Here is a 19,230-nt window from a genome sequence, read left to right as displayed (position 1 = left end):
CCTCTGCCAGACCTATGGCTGACCCAAGGCCATTCCAGCAGGTGCAGGTGGAAAAGTGGGGAATCAAACCGGTTCTCCCAGATAAGAGTCCGCACACTTAACCACTACACCAAACTGCTCTCCAGGCCTGAATTATTAGTATCAATATTTATTAGCCATTTGAGCTTCACTGCGCTCAGCACAGAGCAAGAGTTAAATATATGCTAACTGTAGCAGTGTCATCTCACTCTGCGCATAAACAAATGGATGCATGCTCCCCCTCATTGTAGTTCATGCTCTTGACGCAGAAAAACAATCCCTTAGATACACACAAACCCAGCAAGGAACTGTACCATCGCCAGCCTAGCAGCAAGCTCTCCCGGCAGGAATGTCTGCTGGCAAAAGGCCATTGGGTAATTAGAGAGCAACAGGAATGATTGCTACTGGCAGCCTGTCATGAGGATAGCAAAGATACATCCTTCATGCTGCTAATCCAACATTTCAGGGAAACCGGTGGAAGCTCTCTGACAGCCCTGCCAAACAGATGCGCCTGCACCGAGCTTTGCGGTCTTCCTGAGGTGGCACAAGCATTCGAAGAAAAAGCATTCACAGATCCAGGTTTACTGCCCTGTCCATTACACTTTTCTTCTCACTGAATTTATTTTCCTAAAGGCCAAACTACAGAGCTGTTTTTGCAGTCACTGAAAAATATGTCGAAGAACGGACTATTTAGGAGTGTCAAACATGCGGCCTATAGGCCAAAACCGCCCCACCACCCCGACACACAAGGTCTTTAATCCATCTCGCAGATAGGGCACACAAACACCACGATCCTCCTCCCTGCTAAAGATTTGCTGCCAATTTACTATTGGGGTCGCAGTAAGATCAGCAGCACCACATGACTGGTTTCCCTGGTGGTCGTGATCAGTAACTTCCTCATATCCCATGCAAATCCCACCCCCTTATTACTTGGCTACACCTCCCCTGTGCCTTGCGACCATGGGTTTGTGTGCGTTTGTGAAGCCCAAGTTTGTGTCCAGCAGCATGTTGAACATATGAAGCTGCCTATACAGAATCAGACCCTTGGTCCATCAAAGTCAGTATTGTCTTCTCAGACTGGCAGTGGCTCTCCAGAGTCTCAAGCTGAGGATTTTCACACCTACTTGCCTGGACCCTTTTTTGGAGATGCCAGGGATTGAAGCTGGGACCTTCTGCTTCCCAAACAGATGCTCTACCACTGAGCACCGTCCCTCCCCAAATGTTAATGCATGGAGTTCTTTTTAAAGGTAGGAACTGGGTCTGCTTTCTTTTTCCCCCCTCCCCTCCCTGCGTCTTTGCGTAATTGAAGCCATTGAGTCCTGTTGCACCTTAAAACCGACAGAGTTTTCTTTAAGAAGAAGAAGATATTGGATTTATATCCCGCCATCTACTCGAAGAGTCTCAGAGCGGCTCACAATCTCCTTTACCTTCCTCTCCACAACAGACACCCTATGAGGTAGATGAAGATATTGGATCTATATATCCCACCCTCCACTCTGAAGAGTTTCAGAGCGGCTCACAATCTCCTTTCCCTTCCTCCCCCACAACAGACACCCTGTGAGGTAGATGAAGATATTGGATTTATATCCTGCCCTCCACTCGGAAGAGTCTCAGAGCGGCTCACAATCTCCTTTCCCTTCCTCCCCCACAACAGACACCCTGTGAGGTAGATGAAGATATTGGATTTATATCCCGCCCTCCACTCCGAAGAGTCTCAGAGCGGCTCACAATCTCCTTTCCCTTCCTCCCCCACAACAGACACCTGTGAGGTGGGTGGGGCTGAGAGAGCTCTCACAGCAGCTGCCCTTTCAAGGACAACCTCTGCCAGAGCTATGGCTGAACCAAGGCCATGCTAGCAGGTGCAAATGGAGGAGTGGGACTCAAACCCGGTTTCTCCCAGATAAGAGTCCGCACACTTAACCACTACACCAAACTGGCTCTCCCTTTAAGATAGGAGCTGAATCTGCTTCCTCTTTCCCTCCCCCCCCCCCACCCTTGAGTCTGTGTAATTGAAGCCAAGTTTGAGTCCTATTGGCCCTGTTCAGACAGTATAATCAGATGTCGCTGCTATTTCCTCTGGATTTAAAGACAGCGACATCTGCCTCCCGGTACTAAGTTGTGTAGCGCCCCCGTGCCCCACCCAATCCTTCTCGGAACCAGATTATTTTGTTACCTGCTCCTTTGCGGTGTTTTTTGAGTTCTCGTAGTTTTCTCCGTCTGGATAGTTCTGCTGCGATAGCAACCAACTTCCGGATGTCTGAAGGCTGTCCCAGAGCAAAAGGAGCCTCAGACATCCGGTTTACCGTCGCCATTTTTTTACTACTTAGCGATATGCGCATCACCACATAATGTTTTAACCTATGCACATGTGCACATAATAGTGGAAGAAAAAAAAGAACGGCATGGTGCCATTGTGTGGATGGCAGAAGACGGTTTCACGCGGAGTGATTCGAATTGCAGTATGGCAGTCTGATCAATAATATCTGGAACCAAGATATTCGGAACAGAACCGGGTCAGTTTGACACGGACTCAACACGCTGTGTGAACAGGGCCATGAACCTTAAACCAATGGAGTTTTCTTTAAGATAGGAGCTGCGTCTTGCTTTCTTTTTCCTTCTCTCCCTTCCCCTTGAGTATTTATGTGATTGAAGCCAAGTTTGTAGTCCAGTTGCATCTAAAAACCTTCAAAGTTTTCTTCAAGGTATGAGCTTTCCTGTGCCTTGCTACTCTCTCTCTCTCTGTGTGTTCTGTTAGGCTCTTTATACTGCAGTTCTCCTGGGTACAAGTGAGTCTGCCTTCCCTTCCCCTCCCTCTTCCCCTAGCCTTGATACTGATGGTATCAAGGTGGATATTAGGCTGAGAACGTTTGTCCAAACCAGGCTCAACCAGTACATTTCGTTTTGTAGACGGAGGATTTTTAACCTAAGCCTCCCAAATAGTAAGCTCATACTTGACACTATACATTGCTGTCTGTTTATTATTGCACTGCCTATTAGGAGTTGTAGTTGGTTTTTCTGGGGAAGACTATAGTTTTGTAGACAACACTCCAGTTTAGCTTTGTAGACTCCTTACTCCAGTCAGCACGGGGGCATCAGCAACAAAATATTGCAAGAGAATATTTTAAGCATGTTTATATTCTCACTTTAAAAAAAGGAGGGTATGTGTGTCTGGTGGAGAGGCAATTGTGAATTTCCTGCATTGCTCAGGGGGTTGGACTAGGTGACCTTGGAAGTCCTTTCCGACTCTATGATTCTTTAATATATTTGGGTTTGTGTCTTTTATAAAACTTATATTTCTGCTACCTGGCATTACATTTTGTGACACAGATGGCCCGGCCCGACAAGGTCTCATTTATGTCAGGTCTGGTCCTCATAAAAACAGGTTGCTTGCCTGTAACTGATGATCTTCGAGTGGTCATCTGTGCAGTCACACACATGGGTCTTGCCGCAGGCAACAAAGACCCGCGTGTGGGACTGCACAGAGACCACGAAGAAGATCAAATGAGTTCAACACCCCTGCTATAGCTGGTTATGACATGGAGTGAAATGGACAAATTAACAAGAATATTAAGAGACTATGATTTGGATCTTTTTAAGATGGAAGAAGTTCAGAAGATATGTAGAAAAATAGTGGAAAATAAAAGGACATTGGACAATTTTTGATAATGATTAAGTTTTAAAGGAAGAATATAACTTTTGGTTTTCTTAATAGTTAAGGGTACCTTTAATATTTGGTTTTTTTAAGTAAATAACACTGGCAGGGGTCAAATAACGGGGGGAGGGGTGGGGGAAAAGTAAGATATGGGGTAGATAAGTTTTTCTTTTTAAGTTGTAAGATATTGATATAGATTTGCTACCATATGTTACCAATAAAAATTGTTTATACATTGGACCATACAGCTGGCTAGCAGAAAATACTGATTGGCTACTAAGCCCTGCCGCAATACGTGGTCCTCTGACCATAAAGTGTATTTGGATTCTGCAGTGTATAAAAATATATATATATATATACACACACACACATACTAGGGTGCTTTGCTTGAAGCCATCTTTCCAAGGAAGAGCATGAATGGCAAAAGAGCAGGTTTTTGGACCAGCGCCAGGCTCTGTTCGTTGAACTTGTTATTGGCTCATTTCCGGAGCTGGCACTTTTCTGTACAGCTCCCATACCTCACAGACTTCATGGTGGACTGCACTGAAGCAAAATGTGTGTGTCCCAATTATGTTGCTGTCATGCCAAACGGGAAATTTAAGGAGATACGTAATCCCAGAACATAGCTTCATCCAGGAAGGAGCAAGGGAGGCAGGAATTCAACCAGAGGGAACAAAGTTCTGACCAAACAATATCACATCTATGCAGGATTTTTTCTTAGGGTGTCCCATCCATGTGGCCAGGGACTGACCATCATTCCACCTGCAAGGGACTTAAAGAGAGGTGGAATGATGGTCAGCAGAGAGGAAAGCAATTTTATCTTTAAAAGGCTAACAATTTATAGAGAATGCAAACTTTGGACGGGCAGCAGCTATAATCCCTGAGCGCTCTTTACTAGCAAGATGCAAGATCCTCATTGACTTTTGATTTCTAAACCACAAAATGTATGTGTGTGTGGGGGGGGGTGGGCAGTTAGATACAAGTTACTTAAAAGGTTCGTATATATTGTGCCATCCAAAGACAAAACTGGAGCACCACTAGCTGTGTTGGGCTGCACTGAAATACTGCAGTACACATACCAATCCTATGCTGATATGAATAATCCTCCCAAGGAAGAGTATCAATGCCCTAACACTGGAATTAATGCCTTCTGGTGGTGGTGGTGGTGATAATGATGATTGTCGCTGTTGTTGTTGTTACTGTAGTAGTTGTTCAAATTTATAACCTGCTTTCTCCAGAGACCAGGCTAAGAGTGGGAAACATCATCTGTAAAAGCATTCAGTTCAAATACTCGGCACACAATCCCAATAAATACTACAAAAATACCTAATAAATAGATACATCCCACTATACAGATAAAGATGGTGTAAAATCTCAGAGGGGGTAAGGTATAGTTGTCTGGTGAGAAGGAAGAGGAGAGGAGAGGAGAGGAGAGGAGAGGAGAGGAGAGGAGAGGAGAGGAGAGGGGAGAGGGGAGGGGAGAGGAGAGGAGAGGAGAGAGGGAGAAAGAGAGGAGACCGTTAACGGGAAACGGTTAAGGCAGAGCCTGTTGCTGTCCTCAACCATATGCCCAGCAAACAACTCTATTTTGCAGGCCCTGCAGAACTGTAACAAGCCCCACAGGGCCTTGACCTCTCCTAGGAGAGTGTACCATCAGGATAGAGCCAGAGCTGAAAAGGCATTGGCCACGATTGAGGACAGCCGGATGCTCTTGGGGCCAGGGATCATCAGCAGATTTTGATCACTAGAGCATAACGCTCTTTGAGGGGCTGTACCAGGAAAGGTGGTCCTGAAGATATGCTGGTCCCAGACCACTCAGGACTTTCAAGGTCAGCACCAAAACTGTGAACCTGATCTGGTCTTCAATTTCGAGCCAGAGCAGCTGGTAGAGCACTGGTTGTATAGGTGCTCTGAAAGATGTTCCTGTCAGAACTGGCACAACGGCATTCTGGACTAGTTGCAATTTCCAGGTCAGTCTCAAGGGAAGCCCTGTGCAGAGTGAGTTACAATAGTCCAAACTGGAGGTGACCACTGCATGGATCACTGTGGCTAAATCAGAGGGAGATAGGAAGGGAACCAACCGTTTAACTAAGCAAAGTGGTAGAACTTTAATTTAACAACAATCGTTACCTGAGCCCCCATTGAATGGGAGGCATCCAGGACCACCCCCAAGCTCCTTACAGACAATGCAGGTGTTAATGACACACTGTCAAGAGCCAGGAGTGGGCATCTCAACCCCAAATCCCGCCCCCCCCCCCCCCCCCCCCCCCCGTCCAGCCACAGGACCTCCATCTTCATACACCCCTCCCGCATAGCTTCCTTTCCTAGCGGCAGCTACACATAACATCCGGGAATCAGAAAGTGAAAGTGATTAACACTTCCCATTCTCCATTCCTACAAACAGCATCCCAAATGAAATTTTCACCACCCCCCTCTGTGGTTGAAGGTACAACTCATTCCCATATCACTAGACTGTGTGGTGGACCATGGGATGTATAGGTCCCACTGTGGGTCTTCTTGTCCTACCTCACCACCCCCCTTCCCTACATACCATTTTATTTAATCATCAGAGAAACAGAAAGGTTCAGTGTAGGGGGAAACTCCCATGTGCAATAAAGAAATAAATAAATAAGGGCAACGTATCAAAAGCTTATAAGAAGTGAATCTGCACCAGCTACTGGCCCAAGTAACCTCAAAAGAAACTGCCCCATCATTGTGTTGCATTAGGGTTGCCAAGTCCAATTCAAGAAATATCTGGGGACTTTGGGGGTAGAGCCAGGAGACTTTGGGGTGGGGCCAGGAGACATTAGGGGTGGAGCCAAGATCAAGGCTGTGACAAGCATAATTGAACTCCAAAGGGAGTTCTGGCCATCACATTTAAAGGGACAGCACACCTTTTCAATTCCTTCCTTCCATAGGAAATAATGAAGGATAGGGGCACCTTCTTTTGGGGCTCATAGAATTGGACCTCCTGGTCCAATCTTTTTGAAACTTGGGGGGGGGGGTTATTTTGGGGAGAGGCACTAGATGCTATACTGAAATTTTGGTGCCTCTACTCCCCAAAACAGCCCCCCCCCCAGAGTCCCAGATACCTGTGGATCAATTCTCCATGATTTTCTATGGGAATAAATCTCCATAGGGAATAACAGAGTTCTCAGCAGACATTTCCCTCCCCTCCCCCCGCTTTCTGATGACCCTGAAGCAGGGGAAGGGTCTCCAAACCGGGGGATCCCCTGCCCCCAACTGGGGATTGGCAACCCTATGTTGCATATAGTTGTAAAGGTTTATGTCAGATTTCTGCAGGGGGGAAAAAATGTGCATATAACTTTGAGAATTACTTGAAATTAGATTTCCAAAAAGGGTTTCCTACTACCAGGAAGAAGTGTTTTGCACTCCTGAACACAAAGGTATGTAAAGTGAACTCCTGTTTTCTGACAAGCCTGTGCAGCTAAGGGCAGATCAAGACTCCCCTCTGGGGCAAATTTCCCCTAGAATTAAGTTATAATATAAACTTGTACACCATTGATTTCGGGGTACAACAGTACTAGCCTCTATCCTGTTGCCGTATAATGGAAGGGGGAGGGTACGCTTCAGCAGAGGGTAAATTTAATCCAACCCACAACAGTTCTCTGTTGCCCAGATCCTTGGAGAAGGAAGCAAAAATTGTCCAATGTTCTACCTGTGATGAGGCAGGAGGGGAAAAAAGAACAGCCCTAAATACCAAACACAACTGGAAAATGAGCCAGGCTCTTTTGAACAGATCACTGGCTTGATCCATCCAAGTATTTTCATGTCGCTGCCATGCAGGGACTTTAGCCAGCAATGAAAGGCACAGCACTAACAAATACACTCCCAGCTCTTGCTTTCTGCAGCAACGAGAGGGAGAAGAAACCATAAATACCTATGCTTAGGATGGACTCCTCTGAGAGTTCCACAAGCCATCTATTATCATTAATGTCTCCTCCAGTGCAGGATCAAGTGCTTTGGACGTTAATGTCTCCAGGAATGAAAACCTCTACTGACCTTACAAGGGAATGGAATGAGTTCTACATGGAAGCCCAAGAACATTCCAGAGTGATGTTGAGGGGCCTATTCAGCACAGATGCATAAAGCAGGCCTTGTTGCTTCTCTACATCTGAAAACTGAAACTCCACAGCCTTTGCTTTGAGACAGTGCATTGTGCTTAAATGGCAAAGAATGCTGTAAATGTCTTATTTTCCACAGGGCAGGGACTGTTTCTATCACTCTGTGGGAGTCTATGCATAATAGGGTTGGCCAAGTCCAATTCAAGAAATATCTGGGGACTTTGGGGGTGGAGCCAGGAGACACTGGGGGTGGAGCCAGGAACAAGGGTGTGACAAACATAATTGAACTCCAAGGGAGTTCTGGCCATCACATTTAAAGGGACAGCACACCTTTTTAAATGTCTTCCTTCCGTAGGAAATAATGAAGGATAGGGGCACCTTCTTTTGGGGCTCATAGACTTGGACCCCCTGGTCCAATCGTTTTGAAACTTTGGGGGTACTTTGGGGAGAGGCACTAGATACTATATTGAAAATTTGGTGCCTCTACCTCAAAAAACAGCTCCCCCAGAGCCCCCAAAACCTCTAGATCAATTCCCCATTATACTCTATGAGAATCAATCTCCACATAGGGAATAATGAAGTGCTCAGCAGACGTTCCTCTCCTCCCCCCCCCCCCCACCCTCCTGTTTTCTGGTGACTCTGAAGTGAGGGCTTGGCCTCTCTACTCACGAGTTGCAGCCAACTTCTTCAAAGTAACACAGACACCCCATCCCAAGAGGAAGCCTTTCCAAACGGAGACTGGAAAGTCAAAATATCTCTACTGGAGGGGGGAAATCACATGGTAGCTTTGGGGGTGGGGCTTCCCCCCGCTGGCCAGCAGACTGGGGGCAGGAAGGAGACTGGGAAAGCAGAAGAACCCCTGCTGAGACCTGGGGATTGGCAAGCCTAATACATAATATTATCCCAATAGCTACTTGTCCCTGTCCTGTTCGTTGTTGCATTTCAATGCAAAGGCAGCAAGAAATCAAAGCTCTGCTAAGAACTTTTTTGAGTGTTACAAGATCAGAAGGCCAGAGCTGGAAAGGGGGGGGGGGGGGGGGTTTCCTTTTTTCCAGGCAGTGGCAACCGTAAGCAGACGTACCTGGAGTAAGCCCCATTTTATTCACTGTAGCTTACTCCTAGGAAAGTGCTCAGATTACAGATGTCATGTACTTTTGCACATGCTACAGAAGAAAGGAGAAGCCCAAATTATTGGCTCCAGAGTACCAACTGATGATGGGCCTAGGGATACTCTGCTGCATAGCTGGAGTTTCAATCCTATGAAGAACTCTAATTCAGAGAAAGGTGACCCACATGCACAATGTTTTCTGCATTTATGTCACCTGTCTCTACTGAAATGAATGGTGATAAGCCGTAGTCTGACTACTGCCTCCTCAAGACATGGGAGAATGCAGCACCCTCACTCTGCCAGTTAAAATGGTCAGCCCTTGGTGGCCTATAGATCTGGCTGGATTCCAAAATGCCCTGGGATTCCAGATGATACCTCTATGGACACCATGGAGGAAGCTTGGAACAAGAAACTCCTGGAAGCTTCTGGCATAGCTGCTCCATTCTTGACCTCTCCCACCCTTGAGGAGGCATCTGGAACCATGTATCTAGACGTATTCCAGAGGTCTGAGATATGTCTAGAATGATGTTGGTGGAATGCTCAAACTGAGTCTGACAAAACAAGCTACAGAGCTTACTAACCTAAGAGGCAGGGGTGACGGTGGTAAAGAAAACCTACTTCTCTGCTGCCAGATAGGCTTCCCAATCCCCAGGTCCCAGCTGGCCGGCGGGAGGGAAGCCATGCCCCCACAGCCACCAGTACCTCTAGATCTCCCCCAGATTAAGAAACCTGCAAACAGGTCCCATTTTAAAATGCCTCTTTGTGTGTTTGTGTCCCTTTAAAGTTGAGCAAGAAGCAGAAAGTACTTCATGGGAAAGGGTCAGAAGCAGAGCCTCCATTTGTTTTGCTTTCCTTTCACGGTAAGAGCGTGTGCCTGTGTGAGAGAGAGAGCAGCGTAGCCCCTGCAATTGTCAGATGTCGTTGTGGAGGAACCAGACCCAGTGTGTGTGTGTGAGAGAGAGTACTTTTCAGAAGTCTATGTAGGGGAGGCAGTAATAGTGTGTGTCTGTCTCCGTGCTTGTTTGCATCGTTTTCAGAGTCTTTGTATAGGAGCCTGTTTATGGGATAGAGGAAAACTCCACCTCTCTTTTTTGTTTGCCTGCGTTAGGCTGAAGAACAGCAGTTCCTGTGAGTAAAGCCCCAGTGAGATCACAAAAATGTGAGCTTGCAAACTCTGTACATTTTGGCTGCTTTTTGTGTGTTTACACTTTCATTTACTAGAATTGCAGCTATTGGGGATGACGAAATAATGACTATTCAGGTGAACTGCACTGCTGTATTTTTATGCATTTATTTTGGAAATGGGAAAGTCTGGCTCTGCCCCAAAGTCTCCTGGCTCCACCCCCAAAGTCTCCAGATATTTTCTGAATTAGACTTGGCAACCCTAGCTGCCAATGCATCAGCTAGTTCTCCTCCAACTCACTGGTTTTAAGGTATTTTGGCACTTAGTGACTCCACAGTCTGATCCTCTTCTATTATACTCTGCCATACAACCTTCACTCATCTGAACTAAGTCTTCTGAGAGTGTCACCTGACAAATGGCTAAGACTGGCAACAGACCATACACATGCATTCTCAGCTCAGGCGATCAGGAAGGCCTCCATGCTTCTGTTGTTTATTTCTGCTGTTTTACAGAATGTGCAAAATATAAATGTTCATTAGGCATTTTTCTAAAGGAGTTAGAACTGCAGTATAATGGAACAGGCCAATCCGATGCTTTTATAAGGGGATAGGTGTGTTGTCTATTGCAATGTTTATTGTACAAGTCACCTAGCTGTTATTGCATCATCATCTACTTTTGTGATCAAATGCCATGCCTTGGACTGTTTTTGTTTGCTTTGTTTTCTAGTTCTGTAATCCCAGTCCTATTGCATTGTTTATTGGATGTCTTATGTGGTCTGATTGAACTGGTACACACACACAGCAATCCACTGTGTGTCTCGCTGAAAAAAGGTGCTGCAAATGAAGTAAATAAATAACATTAGAAAATTTCTCTTTTTTTTTTTACCCACTGCTATCAACAACCATCCAGAGTGATCATATCTGTACTACAAAGAAAGGGAGACTTGAACTAAATGTAGTTGAAAAGGTTTCATCCCACTCCTTTTGTGGGGATTATTCTTAAACTCCTTTGTCGAAATGCTTGATGTTTAATGGAACAGAACCCCTGGAACAGACCACCCCTTGCCTTCGTCACTAATTTGAACATATGAAACTGTCTTATACTGAATCAGACCCTTGGTCCATCAAAGGCAGTACTGTCTACTCAGACTGGCAGCGGCTCTCCAGGGTCTCAAGATGAGGTTTTTCATGCCTACTTGGCTGGACCCTTTTCAGTTGGAGATGCCGGGGATTGAACCTGGGACCTTCTGCTTACCAAGCAGATGCTCTACCACTGAGCCACCGTCTCTCCCCATTTGTATCCATTTGCTCCACTTGGTTTTCTGATTTAGGAACTAGGGGATGCTGTTTTAAGCTGGTAAGCAAAGCCTCTCCTTGGATTTGGCAGAAGAGGTGTTGTTTATATCCATTCAAATGGAAACGCCAAATTGGGAAACTGGTCATAGAGACAGCCTGTTCTAATAGCAAGGCTGGCAAGCTCACACCAAGTATCCAGAATATCCATCATATACCCAAACCTTCCCTCTGACAGGCATCCAGAAGTTGCTCCATGCCAGCTTTTCCAGTCTGTGCCTACACACCACGAGTCTGGAGGCAAGCAACTGCATTCCAGCTGGCTTGGCATTTAGACTACTCTTACTTGCTAAAGAGGAAGATGAAATATCTTTGCAACCTGGGAGAGACTCTGGAGAAAATCTAGTCTTTCCTCTCTGTGCCCTCTCTTACAAATCCCTCTGGCACTCTGTGACTATTTGACTCATGCCATCTGTTTCTCAGGCCAAGCCCACATGCAGCTGGTGACCTTCAAACTGTCCAAAAAATACATCTGTTCCCCACCTCTCCCCATTCCTTTTAATGTGCTGGCTCTAAGGCTGGCTGTGACAGAGTCTTCATTATGTATGTGGCAGGGAGTGACCATGATTTAGCAACTGAAATCCCAAGGCGAATTAAATACCGTTACCAAGTGCTGTGAACTGACTTCAGTTGATAGTGCCCCCAGGCAAAGAAAACAACTTTTTGGCTGTAGTCAGAAGTATTACCTAGAGGGACACCAAATGGTCCCCAACCCAACTCGTTCTGTTACTCTCTGACTCGAAGTGGCCATTTGCACTGTGCTGCCTAATAAATCAAACCAATTCTCTTCCTATAAGGGAGCTTCCACACTTACACTAAAAATCAGTCATTCAATCAATCAATTTATTACAGTACCAAGCCAGACAGTATATATAAGTACAAAAGTTATAAAATAGAATCAATAAAATAAATATATCCAATATATCTAAAAGTATAAAATATATACCTGTTTTCCTTATAAATGACAAAGTTTTATTCAGAACGTAAACTTTCGTGTGCTCTCTAAGCACACTTCATCAGACCACAATACTTGATCCCCTCGTCTGATGAAGTGTGCTTAGAGAGCACACAAAAGCTTACGTTCTGAATAAAACTTTGTTGGTCTTAAAGATATACTTGACTCCTGCTTTGTTCAACTACTTCAGACTAACACTGCTGCCCTCTTGGATCTACCTTATAAATGAGTTTACAGATTTAGCCGTATCTTTCTAATGTAATAGCATGCCATTCAAAATTTAGCCACAGATTTAGTGATGGCATGATTTTGATCAGAGAGTAACTTATTACGACATGCCGAGTTTGACTGACCCAGCATTTCCTTTACAAGAGGTGTAATAAATTTATCTCAGATCTTATTGTACCACTTGCATCTAAACATCATATGTTCAGTAGTTTCTACCTCCCCAGAATCACATAAGTAAAATCTCTGGTCAAAAAGAAATCTTCTATATTTACCCTCAAGCACTGCAAAGGGGAGTGCCTCACATCTGGCCGGTGTAAAGGCTGTCCTAAACTTAAGATGTATTAAATATGCCATAGGAACCATGTGGTATCTGGTTTGATAAGACACTAAAAAAACATCTTTTGAGCCTCTTGTTGTGTTAATGTTACAGCAAAAAAAGAGAGATGTGATTGTGGCTACAAATAAAATACTGATCCCTCTTAAGTGCCCCCTGTCCAGTTAATGTAATGTATAAATGCACTTGCAAGGTGAGACGGCCCTTCAACATGAAGAATAAGAACATATAAGAACATAAGAGAAGCCATGTTGGATCAGGCCAATGGCCCATCCAGTCCAACATTCTGTGTCACGTAAGAACATAAGAGAAGCCATGTTGGATCAGGCCAATGGCCCATCCAGTCCAACACTCTGTCACATAAGAACATAAGAGAAGCCATGTTGGATCAGGCCAATGGCCCATCCAGTCCAACACTCTGTGTCACGTAAGAACATAGGAGAAGCCATGTTGGATCAGGCCAATGGCCCATCCAGTCCAACACTCTGTGTCAAGAACATAAGAGAAGCCATGTTGGATCAGGCCAATGGCCCATCCAGTCCAACACTCTGTGTCACACTTAAGAACATAAGAGAAGCCATGTTAGATCAGGCCAATGGCCCATCCAGTCCAACACTCTGTGTCACACGGTGGCAAAAAAAAATTATATATATATATATATATATATACACACACACACACACTGTGGCTAATAGCCACTGATGGACCTCTGCTCCCTATTTTTATCTAACCCCCTCTTGAAGCTGGCTATGCTTGTAGCCGCCACCACCTCCTGTGGCAGTGAATTCCACATGTTAATCACCCTTTGGGTGAAGAAGTACTTCCTTTTATCCGTTCTAACCCGACTGCTCAGCAATTTCATCGAATGCCCACGAGTTCTTGTACTGTGAGAAAGGGAGAAAAGGACTTCTTTCTCTACTTTCTCCATCCCATGCATTATCTTATAAACAAGAATCAGCATGTCAGTGGCTGGTGGTCCAGTGGGGTATGCCACTGTTGTGCTAACTCTGCACGCAAATCCCCAGTGACTCATGATGAACAGCTTCTGATTTAGCCCTTACTAATGTGGTATATAAATCAAGAGAGGGACAACCTAATTTCGGTCAATTATGGTTTTCTATTTATGTTACAAACAGAAGCCTCAGAGGTGAAAAAAAATGTCCTGTTCAGGCAAAAATGTATCAATTCACAGTTCACTTAACAGTGTTGTTCCAGCTCCTTTCATCTGTCTACTCTACTGCTGTCTTATGTATGACTTTTGGCTGTTTATAACCAAAACTGTGCCTAGTAAGAAACAATGTTTTGTTCACTTCTTTGTCCAAAGTTTTAAAGAATTGCACCAGAAAGAGTTTTTGTACAGTAAGTCATTCGCTCTAAGTCATTCATGCACAGCATTTGACGGACCAAGGACCACTGAGCTCTTGAGCAAGAGGTCACCAATGCTTAATGAACAGCCACTGATGGACCTGCTATCTTAGAACGCTTTTAATCCTTTCTGTGCTACCAGAGCTTATATTGTGTGATATCAACGAGTTCCACCAAGTCAATACAAATTGTGACGTCTTGCTCTCAGAAGGAAGTGATCAAACTCTGCATTATAAGCTGAACCTCAGCCACAGGATACCCGGTCGCTTGTGCTCCTTTATCGGGATCCTTCCTTACCCATTTTTACACTTAAATGTGCGCAAGTGCAATTTTAGCCTACGTTTGTACTTTCCTCTTTTAAGGATTGATTTCTTTTCTTCTTGGAGTTTCTCTTTAACAAAGACCTTGCTAGGGATTGAAAATACTCAGCTCCCACTAAAGACACAGCTGAGTCATTGGGGAGGCTGCCAGTTGCCCCCACCACGTGGCAGTGTTCTGGCAAAGGCAAGAACGCTCAGCCGGGGGCCAAAAACACAGACATGACCCACAGAATGGCAGGGATCAATTATTGTGTTAAAATAGGGAAGGAAGGAAATAAAATATGGAATTATGAAGCAGGAGTTACCAACCAATCAGTTCTCCAGCTCTTGCGGAAAAGCTCACCCTCCTGTAAAAGCTGGGGACTGTGGGTGGACCTGCCTAATCTTTAGCCTGGACTTTAAAAGTCAGGGAGAAGGCAACAAGGGCAGTCTAGACTGGGCTTCAGGTATCGGAAGAGCCGGGAGGCGGATTAGGCTGAGTCCTGTCCCCTTTCTACAGCCGAGGTCTCGAAAAACAGCTGCACGGGACACTGGACTACTGAAAGGGAATCCAGATGTGGAATACGAGAAGTCTCTTGTCTCTTCCATTCCGCTCTCCCAGTACTGCTTCATTTCCTCTGAAATGATGCTTTTCATACAATCTCAAATACATACTTGACAAATGCTTGCAAGTAATCCCATTTCATTAAATGCTGCTACTCCTAGAGATGAGGTAAAACAGTAGCAAGCAACTCATAGTTACCCTGTGTGACAGTAACCAGGAGAGGAATTAAAGATTGATTCCTTGCATGGAGACCTTGAGGCCATTTATCCTAGGCAAAATGTAACAAGTCGTACCAAAGTTTCCCTCATACGCCTTCCTATCTTCAAAATATATCACAGCGTCCTTCAAATATGCAACAAGAAGCTGTTGTAATACTCCCTCTAAGCTGTAGAGTCTTGTGAGCAAAAAATTCGACTTAGTGAGCTACTGGCATTAAAATTGTGAGCTGCTGCATAAATTAGTTTGCTCTGGGGCCATTTGCCTTTCGCTAAGACAAAAATGTGTGAGTCAGAGGCTAAAAAAACATGAGCTAGCTCACACTAATTCATCTTAGAGGAAACACTGGCCGGGACTCTGGCTGCACAGAACGTTCTCCTCTATTTAATCATCTTTGAGCTGATATATTCATGGAGTTCCCCCATGCAGCAAGTATAATCATGCTCATGGTACTTCCGCAGACATGGCTTCACCTGTGGTTACTATATATCGGCGACAGAGAAGCATATTACATGATGAGAGAAAGCTTTAGCAGACAAACCAGACACTGCTAGTGAAAGTGCACCACTTTCCCTTGCCATTTTTTCCCTATCAAAATAGCAGGAGGACTACAAACATAGCCAGCAAGCTTCAAGGGGATTCTTGTGTTTTATACAGTCCAGAGAAACAGGAAATCCTAGCCATATCCCTATAACAGACAGAAAATGTATTTTTTTTCCAAATGAGCTGAAATAATTTTGGTGGTATCCAAGTGTGCCTGTACCTGAAAGCCAGGTAATCTGCAATGGGAGAGGTGGTCACTTACCCTCCAAACTGTCTTCATGACGTACGTTGAAGTTTTCATAGGAATCCCAGCGGATGAGCGGATCTGAGGTGTTGTAATCCACCGAAACACTGGGACCATTCTCAAGATGTTCCATGCCTTTGAAGCAAAGACAGAAGGCTTTCAGAAGCAGGCATTAATTGACGGAAGAAAGAAATAATATGAGAAATGAAAGGGATGAAAAAATATAGACGGAAGCAGAGAAGAAACAAAAGAGAGGAGTAGGGGCACTGAGACACCAATGATGAGATTCAGGATGCAGAATCCAGAAGTTTGTTAGATAAAAGCAACTAACGCAAGAAGAAACTAAAGGCTGAGTCAAGTCACAGCCAGGAAATCTACCTAAGGAATTGGGAGAAAGGAGCAACACAAAACAAGCAGTTCAGGTAGGACCGAAATCTCCACAACACAGTGCCTCCGAATCCCAGCCTGGAAAGACAGTCCAGAAAGATAACATGATCGATAGTATCAAAAGCTGCTGAGAAGGTCCTGCAGAATTAACAGAGGTAGACTCTCTCTGTCTATCTCCCAGTGCCAGTCATCCACTAAAGTGACCAAGGCTGTTTCAGTCCCGCATCCAGGACTGAAACCAGACTGGAAAGGATCGCTACAACCTGCTTTATCCAGGAATGCTTGAAGTTGTCCAGTCACCATTCATTCAATCACCTTGCTCATGAATGGAACATTTGACACTGGTTGATTGTCACTGGGTTCTCCTGGGGTTCTTTAGCAGTGAATGCATCATAACCCGTTTCAAGGCTGTGACCACCCCTCTCTCAAGGAAGCATTAACTACTTACTGGATCCAGCCTGCCAACCCACCCACCCCCAACCCCCCACATATTTAAATAATGAGGAAAGGCAAAGGTCACACAAGCAGGTAATACACTTGAAATTTTCAAGGATCCTATTCACATCCTCAAACTGAATAAACTAAAAAGTATCTCAAGCAGCTGGACAAGCTGGCACCTTGGCATCATCTGATGCCCACACTGCTAATATAGATTCCAAGTCAGAATGTATGTGAGATTTTATCATCAAACCACTTAGCAAAACATTTATACCTTGAATCTTCTCTGGACCATAGGAAAAGACAAACTCTACCTTCCCGTACTCTGGGAAGCGCTCATCTGCAATGAAAAAGAAAACAACGTGTTCAATATAACTACATCTCCATACCGATTATGACACATAATATGGAGCAGGCCCATAGCTATGGGGGGGGATCTCCGCAACTTCTACTGGAGGCGCCTCAACTCAGGGCCTCCAAGCTGGCCCTGCCTCTCCCACCCACCCCCCGGGAGGGACGGTGGCTCAGTGGTAGAGCATCTGCTTGGGAAGCAGAAGGTCCCGGGTTCAATCCCTGGCATCTCCAAAAAAGGGTCCAGGCAAAGAGGTGTGAAAAAGCTCAGCTTGAGACCCTGGAGAGCCGCTGCCAGTCTGAGAAGACAATACTGACTTTGATGGACCAAGGGTCTGATGGACCAAGGGTCTGCCAGCTGCAAAAAGCAGGAAGACCAAGCATGCCACCCCTGCCTTTCTCTCCCCTCCTGCTCAGCCTGCTCTGACCTGCCTTCCCCGCCTTTTTAGGTCCAGGGGCTTTTTAAAATTTGAGTGCATCTTGAACTTTTACAAAAAAACCCAGCCTAAAAAATCCAGGGTATGCCCTGATATGGAGCCATATCTGGTTTATTCAGGAAACTGCATTCAATAGGAAAGGAGAGTTCCTTTAGGGACACTGACATAAAGTTATCAATTTCACAAAATTATGTTGGAGAAAGTGTTGCCGGGGCCGCCACAAAAAAGTCTATGCTAACTGCCATGGCTGTAACTGCCAGGAAAACTGAAATGTTTCTCTGGTTGTCTTAGAATGATTTATCCCAGTGGATGAAGGCAGCACCAGTACAGGTATACTTTGGCAGCCCAAAGTCTGTTTCACTCATGCAGAGAATGCAGTGATAATAAGTCAGAAGACCCTGTTGTGGTAGACTGTGAGGGGTATTCCAACTTTGACTGTTCCTTTGCATAAAATATTCTCCAAAAATTAAAAGCTAGCAAAAGAAAGGGGAATATTCTACCTCTATCTTTGCTTGCTGTGTCAGGTTTCTGTTTACAAAGACTTTTTAACACAGGTGAAACATTTCAAAATAGGATCATCCACCTGCAGTATTCTACCACCTCATTCTCCTGAATGTGTGGAGAAGGCATTCGTATGCAATGGAAATTATTCCCTGCATTGACCCATTAAAGTGGATAGTCGTATAGATATATAGGTATAGCCATGCCATTAAGTCACATCTACTGGGTAGATTCCAAACGCTGTTAAGATGCAGCTCTGTAAGAAGTTAAACAGGAAAACTGTTCCATGTTCAAAGTTCAACACCACTCCACACATGAAAACGTTTCTAACATTTTTTCTGCCTTTTTCTGTTCTTCCTTTTTGAGGGCAACAGAAGGCTAGAGGGAGCATAGTTCTCTCCATGAGGTGTTAGTCCTTCATCTGCCCCCCCACAACCACATACCCTTCATGCTAAATGACGTATGAAGGCACAGGAAAAGAATCTACATGAGACGGCATGAGTTCCTGAGGCTATTCCAGAGAAGCAAGGTAATTATAGCCACAAAAAAATTTAATTGCTTTGTGACATCATCCAGCACAGAGTGAAGCTTCAGGTTGCTTGGGAGCAAGTGCCATATTCACCCCTTTCCTTCCCAGCAACACTATTTGTGCCATCCAGAGTTGTGTCCTTCTAAGCCCATCGATATCAATTGACTTAGTAGGGTGTAACTATGCTTAGGATGGCACTGTACATTTCTTTTCCCTTTACATTCTGTAGTGTCACAGTGAAGGATATCACACGACAGCCATGGCTCTATTAAAACTTCCTCCTAAAAGCGATATAGCGTTGCATCATCTTACCAGGTCTGCAAACCAAGTTTATTGCCCTTCACTCTGTTTCTGACAGTTCTGACCTTTAAAAGCATCGTCCAAGTCCTCCTTGTTGAAGACAATTGCCAGGTCATGAATAGCGCAAGTGTGAAACTGCACTCGGAAGATCACATCCCGGGTCGGACTACGGAACTTTTTGTGGTAACATTTCAACTGTC

At 44.8% G+C, this 19,230-nt stretch overlaps 1 protein-coding gene across 1 annotated transcript in view; it reads right to left on the bottom strand.

Moving 5' to 3' along the window:
* Positions 1–19,230, bottom strand: part of TNS1 (tensin 1) — a 494,447-nt gene that overhangs the window by 125,211 nt on the left and 350,006 nt on the right. Inside the window, exons 15-17 of the mRNA XM_060261061.1 lie at positions 19,096–19,225; positions 17,187–17,252; positions 16,106–16,222 (exon numbers count right to left, since the gene is read on the bottom strand). Of these exons, the coding sequence (XP_060117044.1) occupies positions 16,106–16,222; positions 17,187–17,252; positions 19,096–19,225 (313 nt within the window). The remainder of the gene's footprint in view (positions 1–16,105; positions 16,223–17,186; positions 17,253–19,095; positions 19,226–19,230) is intronic.

The sequence above is a fragment of the Heteronotia binoei genome, chromosome 21 (genome assembly GCF_032191835.1).
Source record: "Heteronotia binoei isolate CCM8104 ecotype False Entrance Well chromosome 21, APGP_CSIRO_Hbin_v1, whole genome shotgun sequence".
Taxonomy (NCBI): Eukaryota; Metazoa; Chordata; class Lepidosauria; order Squamata; family Gekkonidae; genus Heteronotia; species Heteronotia binoei.
Note: the sequence above shows the minus strand (reverse complement) of the source record. Positions and strands in the feature narration are given on the sequence as shown.